A 24,065-nucleotide genomic window follows, 5' to 3' on the forward strand; every position below is an offset into this window, starting at 1 on the left:
GCAGGTGCTGCTGGACAAAAAAAAAAAAGTTGGAAAATATTATCCTGATTTGCAAGGCTTCATATTTGACCTGATCCACTGTGATATAAATCCTGTTTTATTAATGAAAAATACGCAAGACAAACACCGGTAAACATATTTGGACTTCTTCAAAATAATTTAATAAAGTCCAATGTTTACAAATAGTCATAACATTATTATCTCAATCATGACAACTGAACTGACCCCATATTAAAACTCTAAAGCCTAATTTTCTGGCACTCTGTGGAGCATCCCATATAATGCAGCACATCCAAGCCGATGAGCCCAGATCTGTGTGGTAGGACTCCATCTGCTGGTTGTCAAGGAAAACTACAAGTACATGGGAAGGTTTTCCAATTCTTTACCTGCAGTTTCAAAACTTATAAACCATCAAAATGTGACTTTATTCTCGTAAAGTTATGACTATATTCTCGTAATATTTTACGACAGTTTTTCTTGTAAAGTTATGACTTTATTCTCATAATATTAAAACTTTTTTTCTCGTAAGATTATGACTTTATTCTCATAATATTACAACTTTTTTTCTCGTAAGATTATGACTTTATTCTCATAATATTACAACTTTTTTTCTCGTAAAATTATGACTTTATTCTCGTAAAGTTATGACTTTTTTCTCATAATATTATGACTTTATTCTGTAAATCTCAGATTTTTTCCCCCTCAATGTGGCCCTAATACTCCATAATACATTTGAACTTTGGCCCCCGCTGCATTAGACTTATATACTATATACTTAGACTATAAGCTGTGTTACCTTCATCTGTCTGCAGGACAGATAATAATGCACACAGTGCACTTTTATAGACTAAGCTACTGGAGTTACCCTGCACTATATTCAATTCGAACAGTCTCTTCTGCACTATATTCACTTTTTTTAATAGTCCTGTATCTCAGCTGTTACCCTGCACTATATTCAGTTTTAACAGTTTTCTTCATCTCCTTGTATTTTTATATCTGGTATATCTTTTTGTATTTTGCACTACTAACTTTTTTACTACCTTTTTACTAACATGTTTTGCACTGTGGAACTGTGATGCTGGAAACTTGAATTTCCCTCAGGATCAATAAAGTTACTATCTATCTATCTATCTATATATCACAGTGATCAAATGTGTTGCAGCTCCAGACAGATTTTTTTCTTTGCCTAAAATGTCTCTTTTGATAATAAAGGTTGCTGACACTGCTGACCCCTGGACCTCTAGTATTAGTAGTTCCACCAATGACCGGAGGGGGCAGCAACACGCCCATTATGTACTCTAATCTGCCGGAAAGAAAGCAGCCGAAGAAGAGTCCGTACACAACAACAGTTTAGTCCAGCAGCTGTTCTGTTGAAGAGCTCACCGGGGAGTCGCTTTCAGTCCGGTAACTCATACTCTCACTGTACATACTGTAGACGTGTGTAGTGATGTTGTAATTTAACATCTGCCTCTGTCTGTCTCTTCTCAGTTGTCATGGAGAGATGCTCTAGGTAGGAGAGGAAGGCGCTTAACTAACTAGCTTCTCTTGTTTATCTCCTGCTTCAGCCTCAGTCAGCTTTGCTATGCTGCTTCACTAAAGGGCTAAAACGACTTTACTTTACTTTTATATGACATAAAAGGGAACTGTTGAGTTAGATAGCACACTTTTTGCTCTCTGGCAATGATGTGTTTTGGCTAGATCCGATGGAGAGAAGGCGATGCTGCCAAACTCCACTCAATAATTGAGCAATTTAAGAGTGCTTGCCAGATCAGCTGGCATAATAACATATGACTCAATTGCTTTGCTTCATCTTTGTGAGCCACATTACTAGGCTGGTAATTATTTAAACACAACTAGTGTTTATTCCACCAAAAACTGTACATATTCTGCCCATCACTTCCCAGCCAACATGGTTATGTGGGCCCCACATGGGTGATGCTGGGGGTCCCTGGGTACCAAGTGGGTATCTTATCTGGGGCCCACTTGGATCAACTAAGTAGGTCTACCCAAGTGGGTTCTAGGTGGGTCACTAATGGGAAATTAGTGCATTGTCAACTCAAATGGGCGCCCACTTGGGTCAACTAAGTTGGTCCCAAATGGGATCCCCATGTGGGCTACCCGTGTGGGTCCTAGTTGGGTCACTAACTGGGCAATTAGTGCATGGGGCCAACATGGAAACTGTGCACTTACTGTACAACCCATATTTCAGGCCATGTAGTCCCCACATAGAACTTAAACCTGGGGCCGAGATGGGTTTTGGTTTACCAATATAACACCCATTGTAATCCTGCATGAAACCCACAAAGGGCAATTGGCACGGGACCATTATGGAACCCGCGGACAATCCCATATAGGGCCCATTTTTCAGCCCATTTACTACCCACATTCAAATGTCGGCTGGGTTTCTGAGTGTGCATTATTTGCTCTGCCATAGAGAGTTATATATGACCCTATTATCACTTATTCATAAGTGTCTTATGAAGTTGTTATGCATGCCGAATTGAAGGGCGGGTTTTGGTTAAGCAAAGCAATGAGTCATAGCTGCCGAACAAGATTCTTAACATTCGCTCTATGAGCCAGAATATATGCATTGACAGATTTTAGTGTTGGATTTGGCCTGAGGGCAGCCAAGTGTACTGCTTTGACTGCATGCCATGCCCCATTTTCATGAGCTAGTTGTGGCTTAAACCAGGGATTCTCTATTTCTCTCAAAGCTTAGTCTTCATCTTCTTATTCTCACACATGGCTTCAGAACCACTGACTTAATTATTGCATGTAAATTCATCTGTCTGTGTATGTTTATATCTGTCCAATCTGTCTTCTGCTGTTTTATGAAGCCCACACAGTTAATAGAAATGTGTTGTTTTTTATGTGTCTCTCATTTTCTCCTTCCTGTAGTGTCAGTAGGGATGGTTCTGCTCCTTGCTCCCCACCTTCTCCAGCATCACCTCCTCCTCATCCTCCTCCTCAAGTCCTCCCTTCTCCTTGTCACCCCCCTTCCATTCCTCCCTCCTCTTCCCCTCCAGCCCTGACTGCTCCTCCCCGACAAGGGAGGCTGAGTTGTGTGGGAGCCATGGTGGACGTCAGTAAGTGGCCCCTGTTCTCTCTGCTGAGCACTGAGGAGCTAGCCACAGTTCGACAGGCCTGTGTGTTTGGAACCTCCGCTAATGAAGCCATCTACGTCACACATGGCAATGAGGTGAGGCACCAGTATATCCTCGATAGTCTTCATTTATCTAAAGCTTATAAAATACCACCTCTGCTAGAAAACACTGCAGGAAAGAATGTTTTCATTCTCCTTATGACAGGAATGTCAGAATCCCACTAAACCACTAATAACACTTTGTAATCCAGCATGTTACATCAGTCTGTTGTTGTTCCTGCATATTTGTGTTTAGTTTACGTCACACTGCATTCTCAGATTTCTCTCAGTACCTGTGTTCCAGACAGTTTTTTATTTGTTCTACTATAACAGATGTTTATTATTTGCCAGGTTTTTGTGTTTGGGTTGAACAGCAGCAGCTGCCTGGGTACGGGAGACAGTCTGAGCACCATTGTGCCAAAGAAACTGGACTTCCTGCGGGGGAAGAAGGTAGTCAGCCTGAGCTATGGAAGCGGGCCTCACGTCCTGTTGGCTACAGACGGTAGGCACCTAGAAATGAGTTGTGTTTGCTACTGATGCATACATTTCTCCAGTCCCATTTCCACCAACCAATATGGCTTTAATAGTTAATGCACTGCTGTGAAAGCCAGTACAGTAAGTGCATCTTTGAGCTCGGTATCTGGAATTCACAACTCTTCCGATCTTCTTTGCGTTTATTATTTATCGCAGATGGACTGCTGTTTACGTGGGGGCACAACGGCTACAGTCAGCTGGGGAACGGGACCACCAACCAGGGGCTGTCCCCGCTGCTGGTCACCGCCAACCCGCAGAACAAGAAAGTGAAAGAAGTGGCGTGTGGCTCGCATCACTCCATGGCCCTCACTCAGGACGGAGAGGTAGCTGTTGGCCATATAATTGAATTAAATAGAGAATAGTGTGACATTATGTTTACCATGAAGAACTGAGAGCATATTTACACATGCTAGTAAGTTTGTATTTCATGTTTAGCTTTAGTTGGTCACTTGAAAACCTTGACGCTGCCACCTCCTGCTCTGCTAGTGTCGGACTAAGCAGTTTATTTTTAACCCGAAGGTATTAAACCGAATTAGCCTCTGTAGTGTGTGGCAAGGTAGGAAAAGCTGTTAAATGTTACCAGCTCTACAGCACTTTTCACAGCCATGTGAAAACATTACAGAATTGTAAAAACAGAGAAATGTGCCTGTCCTCGTGCTACAGCTTTATTATTAAAATGTGACTGTGTTGCATCCCCCCGCCTCTCTGCCCCTCCAGGTCTTTGCGTGGGGTTATAACAACTGTGGCCAGATCGGCTCGGGCTCCACAGCCAACCAGCCCCACCCCAGGAAAGTCACCGGCTGCCTGCAGGGCAAGACGGCGGTCGCCATCACGTGTGGACAGACCTCCTCCATGGCGCTCATCGACAACGGAGAGGTGACGACACGTGAAGTCTTAATGATCCCCGCTGAGAAGTCTGAGCTTCATACGATAAAGTTGTTAAAATGTGTGTCTAGGCTTACGGCTGGGGCTACAACGGTAACGGACAGCTGGGTATTGGGAACAATGGAAACCAGCTGACGCCGTGCCGCCTCACTGCGCTCCATGGGCTGTGTATGCAACAGGTGAGACAACATTAACCTAATGTAATGCCGACTGGTGACGTCGTCTCCATGCATGACTCAAGTGTTCCCTTTTCTCCAGGTCGTGTCCGGTTACAGCCACTGCTTGGCGCTAACAGATGAAGGGCTGCTGTATGCCTGGGGAGCAAACACCTACGGTCAGCTCGGGACCGGAAACAAGAGCAACCATCTCAGCCCCGTGCTGATCATGGCCGACAAAGAGAGGTAGGGGGAGAACAGATCCTGTCCTGTTAAGACTTCCTGTTTCCTGTCCTTTCATTTCCTCCCTCTGTGCCTCCTCGTCTTAAGTAGCTGTCAGTCGTCATATAGTTCTTCCCTTTCATAAACAATGACTTCGGACCAAATCCCGCCCCTTTCCTGACACTGAAAACATGCCAATTTGTTTACACGTCTCTCATTTAACAGGATCGTAGAGGTCGCAGCATGCCATTCAACACATACTTCAGCAGCCAAGACCCAAAGCGGGCAGGTATATATGCAAATAATCTTCTCTACAATGAATCTTTATCAATAATGTTCATGTAAAAAAATGAATATCTGCCTCATAAACAGAGGTAAATAGGTCATTTTCACTTGTCGCAGTAGCAAAAGCACAGGCGTTACTAAAAACAGTGCCGGTTATTACTATTACTACTATATTAGTTCTAGCTTCCAGTAACAGTGTCTATCCTGCAGGTGTATATGTGGGGTCAGTGTCGGGGTCAATCCATCGTCATGCCACACCTCACGCACTTCACCAACACCGACGACGTCTTCGCCTGCTTCGCCACGCCCTCCGTCATGTGGAGGCTCATGTCTATGGGTGAGAGAGAGAGAGCGAAAGAGCAGTGTTAATCCCGACATTGTAAAACCTGTTTTTAAAACCGAACGTCAAGCTTGATTATTCCGCTTCGTTCCAGAGCACGACGACTTCCTGACGGTGGCGGAGGCTCTGAGGAAAGAGTTCGACAGCCCGGAAACGGCGGACCTTAAATTCAGCGTCGACGGCAAGTGCATTCACGTCCACAAAGCGGTGCTGAAGATCAGGTGTGTCCGTGTGCATATTAAGACATAGATATATACGATACCCAGACTTATACACAGTGTAGATAATGATGTTTTGTGTTAGGTGTGAACACTTCCGCTCCATGTTTCGCTCCCAGTGGACGGAAGACCAGCAGGAGGTGATCGAGATCGGCCAGTTCTCTTACCCCGTCTACAGATCCTTCCTGCAGTTTCTCTACACCGACACCGTCGACCTTCCACCTGAGGACGCCATCGGTTAGCACACATATACTATGTTTTCTCATTTATATGGTTTCTAATTGGTTCTAATTATACCGATATGTGTTGGCTGCAGGCCTGCTGGACCTGGCCACCTCTTACTGTGAAAACCGCCTGAAACGTCTGTGTCAGCACATCATCAAGAGAGGGATCACTGTGGAAAACGCCTTCACGCTGCTGTCCGCCGCCATACGATACGACGCAGAGGTACACTATATAAGTCAATTCAGTCTTTTTCTGTTCTGTTACATTTTGTCTATTCTAATCCCATCTCATCATATTTGTCTTTTTTTTCTAGGACCTGGAAGTGTTCTGTTTTCGGTTTTGCGTGAACCACCTGACTCAGGTGACTCAGACCGGAGCCTTCTGGCAGGTGGACGGAGCGATGCTCAAGGAGTTCATCAGCAGAGCCAGCCGCTGCGGAGCCTTCAAGAACTGACTCGTACAATTTCTAAACTAATATTACGACTAAGTATGCGTGGTAGTGCTCCAAAAAAACTTCAGGTCTGATCACATTCCTAAGAGAAAGCTTTTTTTGAGATGTTGATTTGCATATTTACAGAGGCACATACGCAGCATCGTTCACATGATGGACTTGAATTTAAGCTGCGTTACCGACGGACCTGAAGTCAGCACTTTGGCCAGTTCCTGTGGAGTCATGGCGCAATTTTTTCCGTCACACTGCATTGTATTCTTCACATGTATACTTGAATTTTTGCGGCCAGTGCTTCCACGTTCTGACATGTCTTCCTTTACTTCTGGGAAAGTTAACATGGGAGAACAAAAACTTCAGAGTCCGTGTCTCTGTTAGGGACCTGAAAGAGACGTTTAGTTAAAAGAGCTTTGATGACTGACTTACATTGGCCAGGAGTACCACTGTATTGAAACACATCTTTGAGTTACATTCTGCTTTCCATTAATGTAAATCTTGAAGCTATTGAGTTGATCAAGAGAAGCTAGACCCCATTTAGAGGCGTCAACATACACAGATGATCCAGATCCTACTGTGGGGTTGTTATTATGTACATTTTGGAAGTTCAAAACCATTGTGGGATGTATAATCATTTCCTTTTTATACTGTTTTCTTTTGTATGTTTATTCTGCCTGACTTACGCTCTACGGCACTTTTAAGACACTTCAAGTTCAGTAAAGCAGTAGTTTAAAACGCTGTGGAAAGGAAGACATATGTTGCATTAGTTACATTACTAGCAGATTTTTAACTTCCTTCCCAAGTGTAAAAGTTGTAAAATGTATCTAAGGCAGATGGTATGTTGCAGACGCTTTATATTCCATTTTCCATTTTCAACAAGCTGATCTGAGGTGACTGTTTTAATCTGTTTGCTAATGTTATTGGGGCAAAGAAGCAAACAGAAACACAACAAACTCAGTAAGACCATAATGATTCCTTAATAATTCCTTGGTAATTTATCACACTCCCTGCAGGGGTTTTTTCTGCAGATATGGTGAAAATGCACATGACACTGCAGGTTAAAGCAATATGAACAAATGCTTTGTAGAAATAAGTTACAAGTATTGTTTATATTCTGCTGCTTATGATGACCAAAAACTGCCTGCAGGTCCTAGTTTTTACTTTGTGTTGCGTCACTGGGCGTTGTAGGAAAAATAGATGGAGAAATAACAGTGTTATTGGCTCATGGCCAGCTGACTGGTCCGTTCAGTTTCTGTTTCCTCTGTTTGGTTTCTGTTTCTTGATGCACTCAGATGCTTGAAAGAACCATTTTAATTTGGTGTGAACACACCGGTAAGTAGGATCTCTGTTGATTATTGAAGCACAGTTTCATTCAGGTTATAGGTCACAGTTATTTAAAGCTTTAGTGGAATGAGGAGCAGGTTTACAGTCTTGTTTTTATATTTAAAGCAAACTGAAAAAAAATAAGATTGTTTTGCTTACTTTATTAAAAAAGTATGTTTTTCAACGTGCTTTGTTAATCTTTTATTTTACATAGAAGTTTATAAAACTGCTGGTAATTCGGTTTAAATTCAATTTAAAGCACAATGGTTTACTTTGAGGTGATCAGCATTGCAATACTGGGATTTGTATGACTGTTTTTTTCTGCTGTTACATGACTGACATGTTTTTATATATATATATATGTATATATATATAGTTATGGAATGTTTCTGTGAAGAAATAAATAACTCCAAACTGTTTTTTGTTTCCATATATTGCCCATTTTGCACCAATTCATTCTTATTGTGAACATATTCCTTAGCATATAGAATAGACTTCAGACACTATTAATATATTCTTTCTTATCAGTTGAATTATTCTTATTTAATTTTGTGTTTCATACTAAAGCAGCTATTTCTTCATGGGGTAATAAAAGGAGCAGTTATATGATGATGTACGATAAGATGTGCTGTGTCTGTGTATGTGTGTGTGTGTAGATATGTGTGCATGTGTACAGTATATGTGTTTAAGAGTAGATATATGTCATATATGACCATCCACATCACACACACACACACACAAAAACACACACACATTCTTCAACCTGCTTTTATCCCCTTGTGTTGTTTTTGTTTTGCTTTGTTTTTGTACTTTATTTGTCTTTCTCTGTATAATATATTTTGGTCTTTTTATATATATATATATATATGTCCCTGCACATGTCTTCACTTGTTTTGTAATCACTTTAAAACACATTAAAAAATGTAAAAATAGATAGTAGTGTGCTGCCACCTAGTGGAACAAATGTAAACTTATATGATACTCGTAGCCACGCCCTCTTTATGACGTCAGATGTTATTACTTGTTATTACTTGTCAAGCAACCGGCTGCTAGCTGCGATATAACCGGATAAAACAGAGATATAAGGCTAAAAACCTCCTTTAAGGATGTATATAATATCCTAAACCGGTCAAACTTAACGTGAAGTAAGCGTGAGCATAGCTCTGTTGCGTTTTTTATGCGTTTTGTATCAAAGTGTGAGTTTCTTATAGAAATGTGTTTTCCTGAGGCTTTTATTTTGAAAAGCAGTGGCCGGATGTAGTGTTCATCTGCCAAGCCTGACTGTAAACCAGGTTAATATTGAACTCTTCTCATCTTGCTAGTAGGACGAGATATTATTCTACTAGCTGGAGGACTGAATGGAAGGAAGCCAGATGAGGAACCGAGCCGATCCAGGCCAGATCATGCCAGGCCAAGAAGATATGAGAGACAGCAGCACCCAGACTGACAGCAGACTACAAGGTGAGACAGAGAGAGACAGAGTTAGTGTTGTGATCGTGTAGCTACGCAGGTTTCTGTTCTGTCAAGTCATAAAACAGCTGATCTAACATAACACAGCAGCTAGGTCTTTTCTATGAATGTTTATGATGAGCTGTATGACAATCCTGAATTAACTGTATATGTTTATTAGCTCCATGTGTGTCACTTTAGTCCAGCTGATTGGGTCCAATGTTTATATAGTAGAGTACTTTATTAATGGGTAATACATTATAGATTGTATTAAGAAACTGAGTCAACCTAAAGAAGTACTTAAGTAGTAATACTACACTGTAAAAAATACTCTGTTACAAGTAAAAGTCATGCATTCAAAATTGTACTCAAATAAAAGCACAAAGGTATATACTTAAAGTACCAATACCATTTCAGAATAATATTATATTATTATATTATAATTATTGAAGCATTAATGTGTTCATCACTTTAATGTTGCAGCTGGTAAAGGTGGAGCCAATTTTTTAACTACTTTATATACTGCTATGTAGCTCAATCTACAATAATACATCATAGTTTGATTTTTATTTTGTATTAATACGTTTAAAAATTGTGCAAAGTAACTTGTAACTAAAGCTGCCAAATAAATGTAGTGGAGTAAAAAGTACAATATTTACATTATACGTACATACATATATTACAAGTATGGAGTGGAATAAAGTGAAAATACTCAAATAAAGTACCTCAAAATTGTACTTAAGTACAGTGCTTGAGTAGATGTACTTAGTTACATTCCAACCCCTCCTATCCGTCACATACATGACATTCTACGTTCTCACACGAGCCGGTGTAATTACATCTTTGCAAGACGGCACTTTGACAGCAAAGCATGTTCAAGATGTTTTTTATCCTGTCTCCTCTCTTCCAGGTCATGGCCCCAGGCTGTCGAAGGTAAACCTGTTTACCTTGTTGAGTTTGTGGATGGAGCTGTTCCCACAGGAGCAAGAAGAAGAAGAAGAAGAAGATGCCCACAGTGAGGTTGGTGCACACAGATAGACAATATAGAATGAAATACACAAAGTGATTCCAGTTCATCTACTAGTAGAGTAATGAAATGTGTTCCAGATCCGCGGGATGGGTCTGGTGGTGGTGCGGGACAGTAAGGTGATGGGACTCCACTGTTCAGGACCTGAGCTCCACGCAGGGCAGGCGGCCATCATCCAACACGGCGCCTCGCTGGCTGACTGTCAGTTGTACTTCTCTAGGAGACCCTGCGCCACCTGCCTCAAGATGATCATCAACGGTGAGGAGATGCTACTAGATCAGTAGACACATACAAAGATGTTGAGAGATTAAAAAAGCTTGATGCTGTTTTCTCCAGCTGGAGTCAGTCAGATCTCCTTCTGGCCCGGAGACCCCGAGGTCAGCATGCTGAGGTCCGCCTCTGCGAACCGTTCAACCTCCAACAGTCCACCTGACGGCATCTTGGAGGAGGCCGCGCTGGACGCCGTGGCGACTGAGAAGCTCAAGTCCAACAGCCGTCCTCACATCTGCGTGCTGCTGCAGCCGCTGGCGCCCGGCCTGGCGCAGTTTGTCGACGAGACGTCCAGAGAGTGTGATTTCATGGAGAGGATGACGGAAGACGAGCCGAGGCTGGACACAGAGGAGCTCTTCAACGGGTACCAAACTCTACCTACTTACCTTTTGCATTTCAGTGGTAAAAAGTGTTGCATATAAATAGGAGAAACTCGTCCTGTATTTCAGACAGCGGACGAAACACCTGAAGGATTTCTCCAGGCAGCTCCTGGTCAGGACGTCCGGGCAGCACCGAGACATTCTGACCCACATGGGTCTGGAGAACTTCTGCGTGGAGCCGTACTTCTCCAACCTGAGAAACAACATGAGGGAGCTGGTGGAGGTTCTGGCCGCGGTGGCTGCCGGCGTGCCGCAGCACAAGTACGGCTTCTACAGGTCAGAAACACTCACAGACACTCATGCGTTCTGCCATCCATCCACAGCTGGTGTTGATTGTGTTGTTCTTGTGACCCAGAGAGCAGTATTCAACACCCGAGTCATCTCTAGCCAAGTCCTCGCTGCCTCCACATCATGAGGGACTGTCCCAAGAAGTGGCTCGCCATTGCATCATCCAGGCCAGGCTGCTGGCTTATAGAACAGGTCTGATTGTTTCTTTCTGTTTGTCTAGAGGCGGCACACGTATCCTGTTTCAGGTCAGGCTGAACAAAAAGAGGTTCAAACACTATAAGCTGCAACCATTCAGCTAAAAATGCACACTAGCTAAGTTCCCCATGAGATTTCTGTTCCTCTCAAGTCTTTAAAGCGTCGAGGCAACAGATGCGTGCCTGTAGGACATTTTCCCTGAATGACAGCCTTAAATGTCACAATCATTTTGAAACAGCGTTCCTGTCAGTCCTGTCACCAGCTTCTTTACATGCAAATCTGTCATTTTCATTCCAGAGGACCCCAAAGTGGGCGTGGGTGCCGTCATCTGGGCCAAGGGAGCGTCGGTGAGCTCACCTTTCTTCCCTTTTGCTTTAATTTCATCCCAGGTGCATCGTGACATTGTTTCTGTAGAATCAGCCTGGCATATATTTCCAAAATGTTGAACTAATCCATGAATTATGAGTCCATTAATCAGTACATTAAGGTGTGCCAGTGAGTTGTATGAATGAGTTTATACCATTATTATTCATGTTATTAATTATTCAGTATTTGAACTGTGGTTTGTCCCAGGCTGGCAGTGATGGGACGGGGTGTCTGTACCTGGTGGGTTGTGGGTATAACGCCTACCCAGCAGGCTCGCAGTACGCTGAATACCCCCAGATGGATAACAAACAGCAGGACCGGCAGAGACGCAAATACAGATACATCATCCACGCAGAGCAGAACGCCCTCACCTTCAGGTCAGAACAGCCGCGTACACACACAGGATCAAGATGATGATGCTCCACTCCTCCTCCTCCTCCTCCTCTTCTAAACATTTTTCCTCCTGGTGCTTTTTTTAGGACGCGAGACATCAAACCGGACGAGCCCACCATGCTGTTTGTGACCAAATGTCCGTGCGACGAGTGCGTCCCTCTGATCAGAGGAGCCGGCATCACGCACATCTACACCACCGACCAGGACCGGGACAAGGACAAGGGGGACATCTCCTACCTGAGGTTCAGCAGCCTGAAGAATGTCAGCAAGTTCATAGTGAGTACACGAAGAGATGAGCTGTTTGGTTTTTAGACTTGAGGAGAATGTGACGTGTTTCTGTCTTCACAGTGGCAGAGGAGCCCTTCAGTTTGCCCTGCGTCCTCTCCTCACCACGCCAGTAAGTCCCACCTTGTGACGCTATACGTCTTCAAATGTGCATTTATTGTCTCGTGTTGTAACAGCGTTGTCTTTCTTCTCCAGATGGACACGTCGGGAAGCACAGCAGGCAGGCCGAGCAGGAGAGCCACAGCAGCAAGAAGCTGTGCACCAACAGATCCGACGACTCGCCGACCGTCGGCTGAGCGCCAGACACAGACAGACGGACGGATATACCAAAAACTACACAATCATGTTTTTAGCCCTCGTGCTACAGATTTGATATTTTATGGCTGCACCGACACAGCTGGAACTGTGAGAAATCAAATCTGTGGTGCACATAATGTTATTTATTTTTGCTCTTTTATGAAGAACTGGGATCATTGGTCAGCCTGTTGTGTTAAACAGCTGGAAACCATACAAACGTGCTTACCTCTATGGGGAAACCACCAAGAAGGATGGACTTATGGATGGGTGGGATATAGGGATACCACAAAAAAAATATATTTCAAATAGTTATATATGCTGTGATATGTGGATTTATTGTCATTTTATTGTTTTTATATAAGTGGTGAATAGTTGATTTAAACAGTGTAATGGTTTGATATAAAGACATCCATAGTATGTATGTATGTATGCACAGGATGTTGATTTTTACTCGAAAGGGCGTTGCTGTGAGAATCTTTTACTTCTGATTATATTACAAATATATTAATGCACAAAGCAGCTTTAAGAAAGAAGGAACTCTTTTTTAGCCAGGTTTAATTTCCCGCACGAGAACCTGTTCTACTTCATTGTGTGTCATACCTTCTTTTTTTTATGTTGGTACAATAACAAGCCGTTCAAATGTTTCTGTAACTGAGGTCCTAATCAGAGAGAAATACACACTAAAATGAAAATAAATGTGTTATTAAGAAGAGATTTCTTTGCTCACCGCCTGTCTTTCAGCAACAAATGATGCACACACACACACAGAGCATGCATTCCCATCCTTTTATTTGTGGTGAATGTGGTACAATAGCATCAATAAGGTGTCTGCTTTCAGAGAGAGAGAGAGAGAGAGAGAGAGGACACTGGGAGGATAATGAGGAGTTCCGCCGGGACCAAAGTTGCTTATTGTTTCAGTTGTCTGATGTAAAGCTGGTCGGTCTACTTTAGCATGTTATATTCTGATACAGTATGATATGTCACAGCTTAGAGCATCCAAAAAAGCTTCTTATTTGAACCCAGAAGACAAAACATGGAGAACTATTTTATCTTTTACGCCAGATGAAAAGAAAAAGCGGAATGACAATTCACAGGTTTACGACTGTTACTGTCACCCAACTGTACTCCACTACTGCCTTTCTTTCTGTTTAGATTCATTGTGTTTAAGTAAATATTAGTCTCTAAATTTACTGTTTAAAGTGTCCTAATTAAAGAGACTTAAACATGTGGGAGCTCAAAGTAACCTAATGATGCACATCGAATATCGACTGGGAAATATTCAGACATTTGCTGACATAAAATGTCATTTAAAGGAACTGGAAATCTGATTTTTTTCCCCCCATTTCTAAGCCAAATATAAAACAGCATTTTAAAAGTATCACTTTTTTATGTGGATTTTTCACAGTTAAAACTTTGGCCTCACTCTGCGACAAGTTCCCAGATGAGTTTTTTTAGCCGAAGTGGTTCGTAATCAGCGCTGCTTTCGGCGTCAAACTCTACGTGAAACCGTAACCCTGGTCTGTGCACAATTCAGCTGCAAAAATGTTTCCTTGACAAGCGTTAACTCAAATATAGTGAGTTAAGAGGTTCACTGCTTAATCACAACAAATGTGTTCTATCCAGAGCATATTTTCATTAACAGAATAATTAAGCTCCCTCCTAGAAAGATACAGGAAATACAAAAGGAAAGAAGGGAAAAACACACCAAACCCAAAAAGGCACCTCTGAAACCTCTGAACCTGTTTCTAAACACCAACGTCAGAGCAACAAAAAAAACACCGTTTACAGCACGGAGAGAAACCTCCTGTTAATGTTCTCACTCACTTCAGGTGTACGAACCAGAAAACTGTACATGACAAGAAATGAAACTATATATAAAACCCTCAAGCAGTGTGAAAACAGTGAAAATCATATTATCATACAGAAAGTGCCACCAGAAAAGAGAACCAGTGATCAAAATGATTGTACCGAGAGCAGCCCCAATGTCAATTAAGAAGGCCCCTTCATTTAAAAGACGGATAATATTCCGACAGTTGCTAGTTTAGTTGGCGATTCTTGTTGCAAAACCAGTTCTTAAAACACCAATTCTCAGTCTTACTAGTGCCACATGTTTGTGATCTTGGAGAGAGACCAATCAGCCTTTATGTATCGTTTAGTCAGCCTGCTAATATCTGTTCATATATATGATGTTTTTTCAGTTTCAGAGGGAGAAAACTTGAGCAAATCATTGGTTTTGGCAAGTACAATGAAAAAGAGACGCTTGGCTAACTTTTAGTAATTTTTGACACGTTGACCCAGGTTAAAAAAAAAAAAAAAAAAAAAAAAAAGCAGAAATTCTTCATATTTTTTTTAAATTCGCAGCTACTTCATTTAAACAGTAAGAAATTAAGTCGTGTGCAGCGACTAAATAGCCAGCTTTTTTTTAACCGCTGGTTCTCCCAACAGAGCAAATCAGCCGCCTCTGAGTTGTGGCACTACATGCTACAGATGAACAAAAACAAAAATCATGAGAACAATTTACAAAATAAAGATCAGTGATTGAGAACTACTGTTGAACAACTTTTTGAATGAACCGACAAAGAGAAAAAAAGACAAGAAAACGTCTTTGAAATAGAATAACCGATATTGTTAATGTGGTTTTTTTTCTACTGGATGTCTTCCTATCGATAAAAAGTCGAGGGCGGCTGGGAGGGTTTTGCTCCTCTAGGAGGCCGGCTTCTTCAGTTCCCTGATCTGTTTGATTAGGTAGGTCTTCTCGTCGTTGAACTGCTCGTCTTCTGTGCGATCCGTCTGGAAGTTGCTCAGGAAGTCGATTAGTTTGGTCTGGTTCTTGACCAGGATGTCGAGGATGGGCTGCGTCTTGTTGGGGTTCGCTACGAAAACCTGAGGACATTTTTTTACACACAACATCTGTACAACATCTGGGTAGACTTTGCGCAACTATATTTCTAATTGGATCCATATTTTCTATATGTATATATCTATATTTTTGTACCTTGAAGACGTGGAAGGCCTCAAACTGGATGTTGGGGCTCGTGTCTCGGAGTAGATTCATCATCAGCTTGAGATTCTCCGGCTTGCTGATGTAGCACGTCATCACCGTGAAGTTGTGTCTGTCCAACAGCAGCTCGCCCAGGAGCTGGAGGAAACGCAGTCGATATATTAAGAGAGTGTTTCTTTTATGATTCAAATACTCTGCAAATCAATGTATGAGTCAGAGTCAGACCTTTATGGACTGCCTCTTGGTGACGTAGTTCTCAGAGTGCAGCAGCTTCTCGTAGTCTGCAAACACCTGCAGTTACATAACAAACACATATTATTATACATTATTAACAGTCTGGTGGGTTGTTATTATTATTATTAACAGATGGCCACTGAAAGAGACCAAACCGACTTGTGATGTTTACATTCATGTCTGTCCAAAATGTCATCACCTCATCACATTTCTGTGAAATAATAATAATATAATTGGCACATGAATTCTTGAGTTATGGCCAAAAAACGTGTTTTGTGAGGTCACAGTGACCACCAAATTCTAATCAGTACATCCTGGAGTCCAAGTGGACTGATACCTGATCTGGTTATGTGTCTGTTTCCTCTCTTTGGGGTCTTTAGAGCAGTGTTTATGCTTCCCAAATAGTGCTGAGCGGCTGATGAGGCGTGACCTCTGTGGGATGCTGGTGCAAATTAGAGACTAAAAGGTTCCACTGGGTCAAAATCTAACATGTGTGGTAGCTATTACATCTATCCTGTTTTTCCAGACTAAATCACTCACAGCGTCGTAGTTCTCCCCGAGGTATTCAGCCACGAGCACTTTGTGTCTCGTCAGGAGATCCTGTGAAGAAAGACGGAAACACACGTTGTAAAAATCAAGTCTAGTTTTATCGTACGGGGCTGGAACGGGAAGACCCGAGGGTACCTTGAAGGTGGCGAAGGCGTCGGAGGCGATGTCGAAGGTGGACATCTCCACGTAGGTGAAGAATCTGTGGAAGTGATCCGACTTGAGGACTATCCTGGCGAGCGGCTCGTGGCGGATGCACTCCCTCAGCATGATCCCGCAAGTCAGCGCTACCTGCGGCGTCTCGTACCTTCGCGCACAGAGAGAAGCATTTGTGTCACCTCTTCGGGGAGCCGTTTGACTGTGAGCGGTTGTGTACTGAGTGCGTGTGTGTCTCACCCTTTCAGCAGTATAAAGAGGATCTCTTGGTGGGAACAGAAATACTCCACAGTGGGGCACCTCGTACCGATCTGCCTCCTCAGGATGTTGTTGAAGATCTGACTCACATCCTTCTTCCCCTGGAAACACACATTAAACAGCATGTCATCCATCGCTCCTTCTTTCATTTGCGTTTCTTTTTCCCCCTCCATAACTGTCTCTTCTCACCTCAAAGTCGATGACCTGCAGGTTTTCTACCAGCGATATCAGCAGCCCGCTGTTGTACAGCTCCTGGGCCAGCTGGGCCACCATCTCCGTGTGAGGCTCCTTGTCGTTGCTGCCGTACAGAATCTCCTTCATGGACACCAAACACTTGGACACCTCCTCAGACGCCTGGAGAACAGAGAGAGAGTGGAGGGGGAGAGTGTGAAGTGTCTTGACAGTGAAGTGTCAGGAGATGACAGGGCCAGGCTGTTCCGCGGTTCAATTTCACAAAGCGCTGTCACCCCTCGGGGCCCCGTGGACACCCAGACATCCACACACACACACACAGAAAACACACTCTACCTTGTCCGTCTTCTTGTCCTGTTTCACCAGGATGGCCATGTTGTCCCTAAGCGTCCTGACGGTGTCCGCCGGACTCTTGTGGGATTTACCAAACAGCGGCATGATGGACACACACACTCGCCTTGGGACCTGGAGAACAACACACACACACACACACACATGCAGGGCACATGATGAGCTGGATGCAACCGCGACACTGTGGAGTCAGTTCTGTAGTCGGATCATGACGGACTTAAATCAGAGAAACTTGGCCGTGTGTGAACAACATCTGCTTCATAACATTTTCTGTGACATTTCGGAGCTCGCCAGCTTCTCTAGGAGACATAATACGGGATGAGAACCCACAAACACAGAGTTTTTCAGGCTGATTTTTATCAGGATGACACAAATTTGTGGGCAAGATATGTACTTTATAGTATTTGATTTCAACAGTGTTCGATTTTGAGGCAGAAACTTGAAACTACACTCGTAAAAACATGCTTCATTCCATCTCTAACATCTAGTTTAAATGCTTTTTAGAGGTGATGAGTCAGGACTAAACACATCTCTGTGAAGTTATGGAGCGTGTTATCCAGACTTTCATAATATATCGGAGTCGGTTGTATTTTGCCCTGGTGCTGTCTGAATGTCACGGGCTGTTTGGGTATCAACAGTTTAGACAGAAGGTGGCAGTAAGATGGAGGTTAATACAGCGCTCTGCTGCAGCCCCACCACATACTGATGCGCCGAGCATCACGCGGGACTTTCAGCATGGGTGAGCCTAAGCTCTGTTAATGTTAGTGATATACAGCGGCTTAAGAAAGTCTTCAGGGCCCCTTCACATACGGATATTAAAAGACAAAATCTGTCATTTACAGAAGTATTATGAGAGTTGGGTTCTTGGTCACCGCCCTGACGGAGGCTCTTCTTGCCTGGTTACTCAATTTAATCTGGTGGTTCTAAACTTCTTTCTTGCAGAAAATGCAATTCCACTGTTGCACAGGGAGAGAATTTGAGCATTTAAAAAGGCAGCTTCGCAATCCAGGCAGAGAACTTGTGACCGCTAATCCTCATCTGGGAATGTAAAAGGGCATCGCCCTCCCTCTTAACCCCGACTCCCACCTCCGCATCCACCTCTGCTTCCATTCCTCCTCTCCATCCACTCCATGTTTCAAGCATCCACTTCTACTGTGCACACACACACACTTAACCAAGTCACACCTGAAGTTGTACACAAGCTCTCTGGTTACACACACGCTTCCTAAAAGCCTGAATAACAAGGGTATGCTGATTCACATTTGACAAATGAAATCACATGAAACAACGTCAGGGAAACGCAAAAAAAAAATACTCCACAAGCTGCACAAAACATTTCAGTCGCCATCACAACAACTTGAACTCAAGGAGACAAATGTTAAAAACAGAAATAGTGCCTTCAATACGATGCATTCATGTTCACTTTGTCATCATATTACGTCACGGCTTCAGCCCAGTCAATATTTGTCGAAGGATAAGCGGGCAATGAGGAAGTGGTGATGAAAAGGAGGGAACTCCCCTGTTTTCTAATCCAATCATATTAAACTAAACTAGTGTTGGTGCTGCAACTAAATGTTTCTGATATTAAACAAATACCTAAAGGGTCCATTTAATCATCTAATAACACGTCTCGGAGTCCTGGAGAGCTTAAGCTCCAGGTTACTGTGAAGCCTTCATTTTCACTTGTAGCCTGCTTAAAACTGACTAAATGTTACGTAATGGAATTAATCTGGTGCCCGCTGGGCTTCAACGCACACGGCGAGCTGCTCTGTTTAAGTCTAACAGAGAAAACATTGCCCAGTATACTAATATTCAATAACAATACCAATCTGATTATAAAGAATAATTACACTCTTAGGCATATTTAGGTGCAAACAATTATCACCAACATTTAAAGCAGTAAATAATATGATTTTTATTTATATCTTGCTTTGTTTTTTGCTTTGTGTTTAATCTGATTTTTTTTAAAACAATATATTTCTGTCAGTGCAAGATAATAATCATGTATTATTAGATATTATTAATAATAAATAAACAAGTACATAAATAAATTAATTAATTAACAAGTTCATGAATTAATTAATTAATAAACAAGTACATAAATTCATTAATTAATAAATAAATAAACAAGTAAATTAATGAATTAATAAATAAACAAGTACATAAATAAATAAATAAATAAATATATTAATGAATTAATACTGTATTATTATTGCCTCTCTCTTTCCTCTCTGTAAAGCTGCTACTTCCTGTTGGTCTACAAGAAAAATTGGATTTGGCTAATGAGGGCAAATGTAATAACAAACTGTTCTCCGTCTTCAAGTAGTAAAATAAAATAAAATAAAAATAAAATCTGAATTTTACTTATTATTTATTTTACAATTCATAGCTACAAATCAAGGGCTACAATTAATGATTATTTTAATTACCGACTCATTGTTTTGTTCATAAAAATGTCAGAAAATTGTGAAAATTGCCCATCATAATGACCTAAAGCCAAAAGTAACGCCTTCAAATTGCTTGTTTTTTCTGCTTGAAACCCAATGATACTCAGACTGTCACATATAAGACAGAGAAAACACAAAAATGATTGGTATTTTTACCTGAAAAATAACTTAAACGGCTATTAAAATAGTAGATTAGATTAATCCACTGATTGTTATCAATCATCAAATAGCACAGGTGCTTTGTGCAGCATCAGACTACAATAATTCATGGTGATGACTTGATCAAAGTCATTCCTGTGGAGCAGGATAGTTATCCGTCACACCTACATGTCAGTCTGCCAGCACTAGCAGAGAGTACAATGTGGATATTTCACGGCTCGTGCTCAAATCAGGTTTCACATCGGCCTGCAGAGAGACTGGTTTTAGATTATACCAATCTACGTGATGATATTCTGCTTCAATCTCTAAATATCAAGTGAAAGAGTCTAATTCATAATCACTTTGTATAGCTTTTGTTTGTGTCTCCTTTGAAGCCCTTTTTAAATCATTCAGGAATGCAAATCTGTGTCATTGAGTCTTGCGGGCGTTCAACAGAGTGATGAATGTACCACCTTTCAGAAGAAGAAGAAAGGTGGCGGCTTTTAATTTGACAGCATTTCCTCTCCATTGTTTAGGAATGCAGAGGCAGCCATTCATGATATGACTGGAATTCAAGTATTCAAGGAGGAGCAAGGAGGAGATTTAACCCTCAAACATGCAGCTTCAATGAAACAAAGTTAAATTAAATAGAAAAAGAGTTGCAACATTTTGGTCATGACCTACAGATTGTATTTGGACTTTTTAAGAGCCTCGAATCGAATCAAATTCAAAACCTTTCAGGACTTTTGAAGGTTTGAAAACACCCTGGTTTGCTCCAAATTCTATCTTGTATGATTAGTTTCGCTCTCTCTCTGCTCCAGAGCCAGGCCAGAGAGAAAGGAGGATCTCAGTGTTCGAACTACATCACAGCCCCGTCTCGAACTACAAAAGAGGCGTTCTCTCTTTGCAGACGTCCACGGGGAGATTGTCCTCTCCGAGGCAACCTGGGAGGAACGCTCCCTGAAAAGGACAAACATCAGCTAAAGTCCATTCCTGAGATTGATAATGATGTGGGGGGAAAAAAACCTCTCTTTTTAACTTTTGAATGGGATACAAAAGGATTTTGTGACTGCCTAAAATGTCAGAGTAGCCATCACCTGTTGCACGCCCACCTGCTTTGATAAACACTATCAGTCTGTGTAAGCCTGCTGTTGAAGGACCTGAATGTCCACTGTCTGCTACCATATACAGCTGCTTCATCAGATATAGTTATGTACAGAGTCAGTAAGGGTTAATAGACAGGCCTGAAAGCCTTTCTCATTTGTCTATATGTTAATCACCGCATGTGAAGTAAGCCAGAGTTTTAGGTAGTTGTGCTTTAAAAATAAAAGCAGAGCAGATTTAGAACATCTTAAACATTTACTGACCAACATTTCAAAATAAAACTAATGGACGTGCCACTGTGGCAGGTCACTGAACATTTTTACTAGCCACACAATTGTTTTGTCTGCCACTTCTGAAATCTATGTAGAACATTTTAGATTTGTAAACACTAGGACTGTGTATTAGCAATAATCTGGCGATACGATACGTATCATGATACAGAGGTTACGATTCAATATATCGCAACATAGTATAAAAAAACACACCGCCACATGCATAAAATCTGAGTAAAAACATGCATCTGCATTTGTATTTCTCTTTGCAAATAAAATAAAGTATTGATTGAGTTAATATTTGCTTGTAAACTATTAATTAGAATTCCATACAGGGTTTTGAGAATCGATACAGTATCACTAAACATAATACTCCATATTTTTGATATTTTCTTACTTTCCTAGTAAACACTGAGTCAGCGGTAACAGACAGTAGAAATATGGATCATGTAATCTTAATCACTGACTATTTTTAATTTAGGAATTGCTTTTGAATAATAATATTTTAATATAAGGAAAACCTGTCTGCCATGGTGACAGGTGACCTGAAAGTTTGACCTGCCACAGCCAACATTTACCCTGGATTTGGCAGGTGGCAGGTGCTAATTTCATTCCCTGGTTACTACCATACAGAATAACAACAATGCCAACAGGGATGCAACTATTAGTTATATTCAATATTGATCAAACTGTCAGTTATTGCTTCCAATTAATCATGAAAGACGCCCTTGTAATAGTTCCAGCACTAGATTATTTTATTTATTTATTTTATTTAATTTATTTATTTTATTTATATATTTGATCTGTTTATTGTCAATACTGTATATACTTATTTTTATTTAACTGGTTCATATTTTGTTTAGCTCTTTTTTTTACTGTGTTAGCTGATGCATCTTGTTTTTTTGCACTATCCCCTTTGCTGCTACTACTACTTACTTAATTACTGACTAATAAAGGAATATCTTATCTCTTATCTTATCTTATCTTATATCTTATTGTGAAATACTGGACAGGAAGCTGCGTCGTTTGTCATTCCAGTTGGCATGACGCTGGTTCGTCTAAAGTAACATAGCAAGGAGGACAAAACCTTTAAATCTCACTCTGTATTCAAGCTGCTGAAGAATTAAACACCCCATGAACAGCATAGTTTAGAGGAATAGGATGTTATAAAGCAGAGGACAGTGAATAACACACAATAAGGCCTCATAAACAGTCCCAGACAGTGATTTAACCAGACTACACCCTCTCCTCTCTCTGTCGCCTCTAGGCAACCCAGCTGACGGTTAGACGTGATACTCACCGTGGAGGAGATGTTCGGTTAGAGCTGTCTTTAAATGTCTTTAAATGTCTCTAAATGTCTTCTCCGCTTCTGTCCCGCTTCACAGCAGCAGCCGAGCCTCCCAGGGCTGTTTGTCAGCAGCAAAGTCAGCTAGAAATGTGTCTGATAGTGTTTAAAATGTGAGGAATCTGTTAAGAAGACAGTGCGGTATTTCCATCTGGTCGCTCTCACAGTCCGCCGTGAAGCTAGCCGGAACTAGATGAGCAACTTCCGGTGTGCACCTTCATAAAAAAGAAACATGTCCTGTTTAAATTAAAACGTTAACTATAAAATATACTATATAATATACTATAAAATATACTATAAAAAAAACGTTAAAATTAAAATTATTTACCTTAAAACATTAACTATAAAATATACTATAAAATATACTATAATATATACTATAACATATACTATTAAAAAAAACATTAAAATTAAAATGATTTACCTTAAAACGTTAACTATAAAATATATTATAAAATATAATATAAATTATACTATAAAATAAACTTTAAAATATACTATTAAATATACTATAAAATATGCTATAAAATAAACTATAAAATAAACTATAAAAATATACTATAAAATATACTATTAAAAAACGTTAAAATAAAAATTATTTAAATTAAAAAGTTAACTATAAAATATACTATAAAATAAACTATAAAAATATACTATAAAATATACCATAAAATATACTATTAAATATACTATAAAATATACTATAAAATAAACTATAAAATATACTATAAAATATACTATTAAATATACTATAAAATATACCATTAAATATACTATAAAATAAACTATAAAATATACTATAAAATAAACTATAAAATATACTATAAAATATACTATAAAATGAACTATAAAATATACTATTAAATATACTATAAAATATACTATAAAATAAACTATAACATATATTATAAAATAAACTATAAAAATATACTATAAAATATACTATAAAATATACTATTAAAAAACGTTAAAATAAAAATTATTTAAATTAAAACATTAACTATAAAATATACTATAAAAAATGTTAAAATTAAAATTATTAAAATTAAAAACGTTAACTATAAAATATACTATAAAAAAACGTTAAAATTAAAATTATTTAAATTAAAACGTTAACTATAAAATATACTATAAAAAAACTATAAACAAACGAATTAATTAAAATTGAAATTAAAAATACTAATAATCGAAATACTACCTAAATTTATGATTTCAACCAAAGAAATTCTCTATTTTTACATTTTTTATTATTATTACTATTTCAAAATGACAGTAAACATAGTAACAGCAGAAAACA

General features: G+C 40.3%; 3 protein-coding genes across 5 annotated transcripts; 2 read left to right on the plus strand and 1 right to left on the minus strand.

Annotated features, from left to right (window-relative positions):
* The first annotated feature begins 1,290 nt into the window (after window positions 1-1,290).
* LOC141762750 (RCC1 and BTB domain-containing protein 1-like) lies at window positions 1,291-7,962 on the plus strand. Of its 2 annotated transcripts, XM_074626799.1 has the most exons (14): window positions 1,328-1,404; window positions 1,489-1,510; window positions 2,899-3,199; window positions 3,494-3,644; window positions 3,833-3,999; window positions 4,394-4,552; window positions 4,633-4,740; window positions 4,820-4,962; window positions 5,164-5,227; window positions 5,434-5,560; window positions 5,658-5,784; window positions 5,867-6,018; window positions 6,098-6,228; window positions 6,320-7,962. In XM_074626799.1, exons 2-14 carry the CDS (start codon window positions 1,494-1,496, stop codon window positions 6,458-6,460), a joined length of 1,788 nt encoding a protein of 595 aa, XP_074482900.1. In that variant the 5' UTR covers window positions 1,328-1,404; window positions 1,489-1,493; the 3' UTR covers window positions 6,461-7,962. The 2 variants fall into 2 exon arrangements, with proteins under 2 accessions (XP_074482899.1, XP_074482900.1); XM_074626798.1 differs by lacking the exon at window positions 1,489-1,510 and having other exon boundaries at window positions 1,291-1,404.
* A 1,069-nt stretch (window positions 7,963-9,031) lies between these two features.
* Window positions 9,032-13,439, plus strand: cdadc1 (cytidine and dCMP deaminase domain containing 1). Its single transcript, XM_074626634.1, has 11 exons — window positions 9,032-9,235; window positions 10,134-10,243; window positions 10,331-10,508; window positions 10,587-10,884; window positions 10,970-11,176; window positions 11,256-11,380; window positions 11,681-11,730; window positions 11,957-12,126; window positions 12,229-12,418; window positions 12,491-12,539; window positions 12,623-13,439. Exons 1-11 carry the CDS (start codon window positions 9,133-9,135, stop codon window positions 12,721-12,723), a joined length of 1,581 nt encoding a protein of 526 aa, XP_074482735.1. The 5' UTR covers window positions 9,032-9,132; the 3' UTR covers window positions 12,724-13,439.
* A 503-nt stretch (window positions 13,440-13,942) lies between these two features.
* On the minus strand, window positions 13,943-22,943 carry cab39l (calcium binding protein 39-like). 2 transcript variants are annotated; one of them, XM_074626636.1, is made up of 10 exons: window positions 22,724-22,836; window positions 19,679-19,719; window positions 17,448-17,576; window positions 17,109-17,273; window positions 16,902-17,020; window positions 16,644-16,812; window positions 16,500-16,559; window positions 15,951-16,016; window positions 15,720-15,863; window positions 13,943-15,607 (listed from the first exon to the last, which is right to left on the minus strand). In XM_074626636.1, exons 3-10 carry the CDS (start codon window positions 17,547-17,549, stop codon window positions 15,428-15,430), a joined length of 1,005 nt encoding a protein of 334 aa, XP_074482737.1. In that variant the 5' UTR covers window positions 17,550-17,576; window positions 19,679-19,719; window positions 22,724-22,836; the 3' UTR covers window positions 13,943-15,427. The 2 variants fall into 2 exon arrangements, with proteins under 2 accessions (XP_074482737.1, XP_074482736.1); XM_074626635.1 differs by lacking the exon at window positions 19,679-19,719 and having other exon boundaries at window positions 22,724-22,943.
* Between the last annotated feature and the right edge of the window lie 1,122 nt (window positions 22,944-24,065).

The sequence above is a fragment of the Sebastes fasciatus genome, chromosome 24 (genome assembly GCF_043250625.1).
Source record: "Sebastes fasciatus isolate fSebFas1 chromosome 24, fSebFas1.pri, whole genome shotgun sequence".
NCBI lineage: Eukaryota > Metazoa > Chordata > Actinopteri > Perciformes > Sebastidae > Sebastes > Sebastes fasciatus.

What these genes read in the sequence shown, in the direction of transcription:
- cdadc1 (XM_074626634.1), top strand. Translation starts at nt 9,133, where the DNA reads ATGGAAGGAAGCCAGATGAGGAACCGAGCCGATCCAGGCCAGATCATG. An exon ending in AAGAAGATGCCCACAGTGAG is followed by an intron (nt 10,244 to 10,330) that starts GTTGGTGCACAC and finishes AATGTGTTCCAG; the next exon opens with ATCCGCGGGATGGGTCTGGT. An exon ending in GTCCTCTCCTCACCACGCCA is followed by an intron (nt 12,540 to 12,622) that starts GTAAGTCCCACC and finishes TTTCTTCTCCAG; the next exon opens with ATGGACACGTCGGGAAGCAC.
- LOC141762750 (XM_074626799.1), top strand. An exon ending in ATGGGCTGTGTATGCAACAG is followed by an intron (nt 4,741 to 4,819) that starts GTGAGACAACAT and finishes CCTTTTCTCCAG; the next exon opens with GTCGTGTCCGGTTACAGCCA. An exon ending in AAAGCGGTGCTGAAGATCAG is followed by an intron (nt 5,785 to 5,866) that starts GTGTGTCCGTGT and finishes GTTTTGTGTTAG; the next exon opens with GTGTGAACACTTCCGCTCCA.
- cab39l (XM_074626635.1), bottom strand. Translation starts at nt 17,549, where the DNA reads ATGCCGCTGTTTGGTAAATCCCACAAGAGTCCGGCGGACACCGTCAGG. An exon ending in TCGGGGAGAACTACGACGCT is followed by an intron (nt 16,017 to 16,499) that starts GTGAGTGATTTA and finishes ATGTAACTGCAG; the next exon opens with GTGTTTGCAGACTACGAGAA. An exon ending in AGGCCTTCCACGTCTTCAAG is followed by an intron (nt 15,608 to 15,719) that starts GTACAAAAATAT and finishes AAATGTCCTCAG; the next exon opens with GTTTTCGTAGCGAACCCCAA.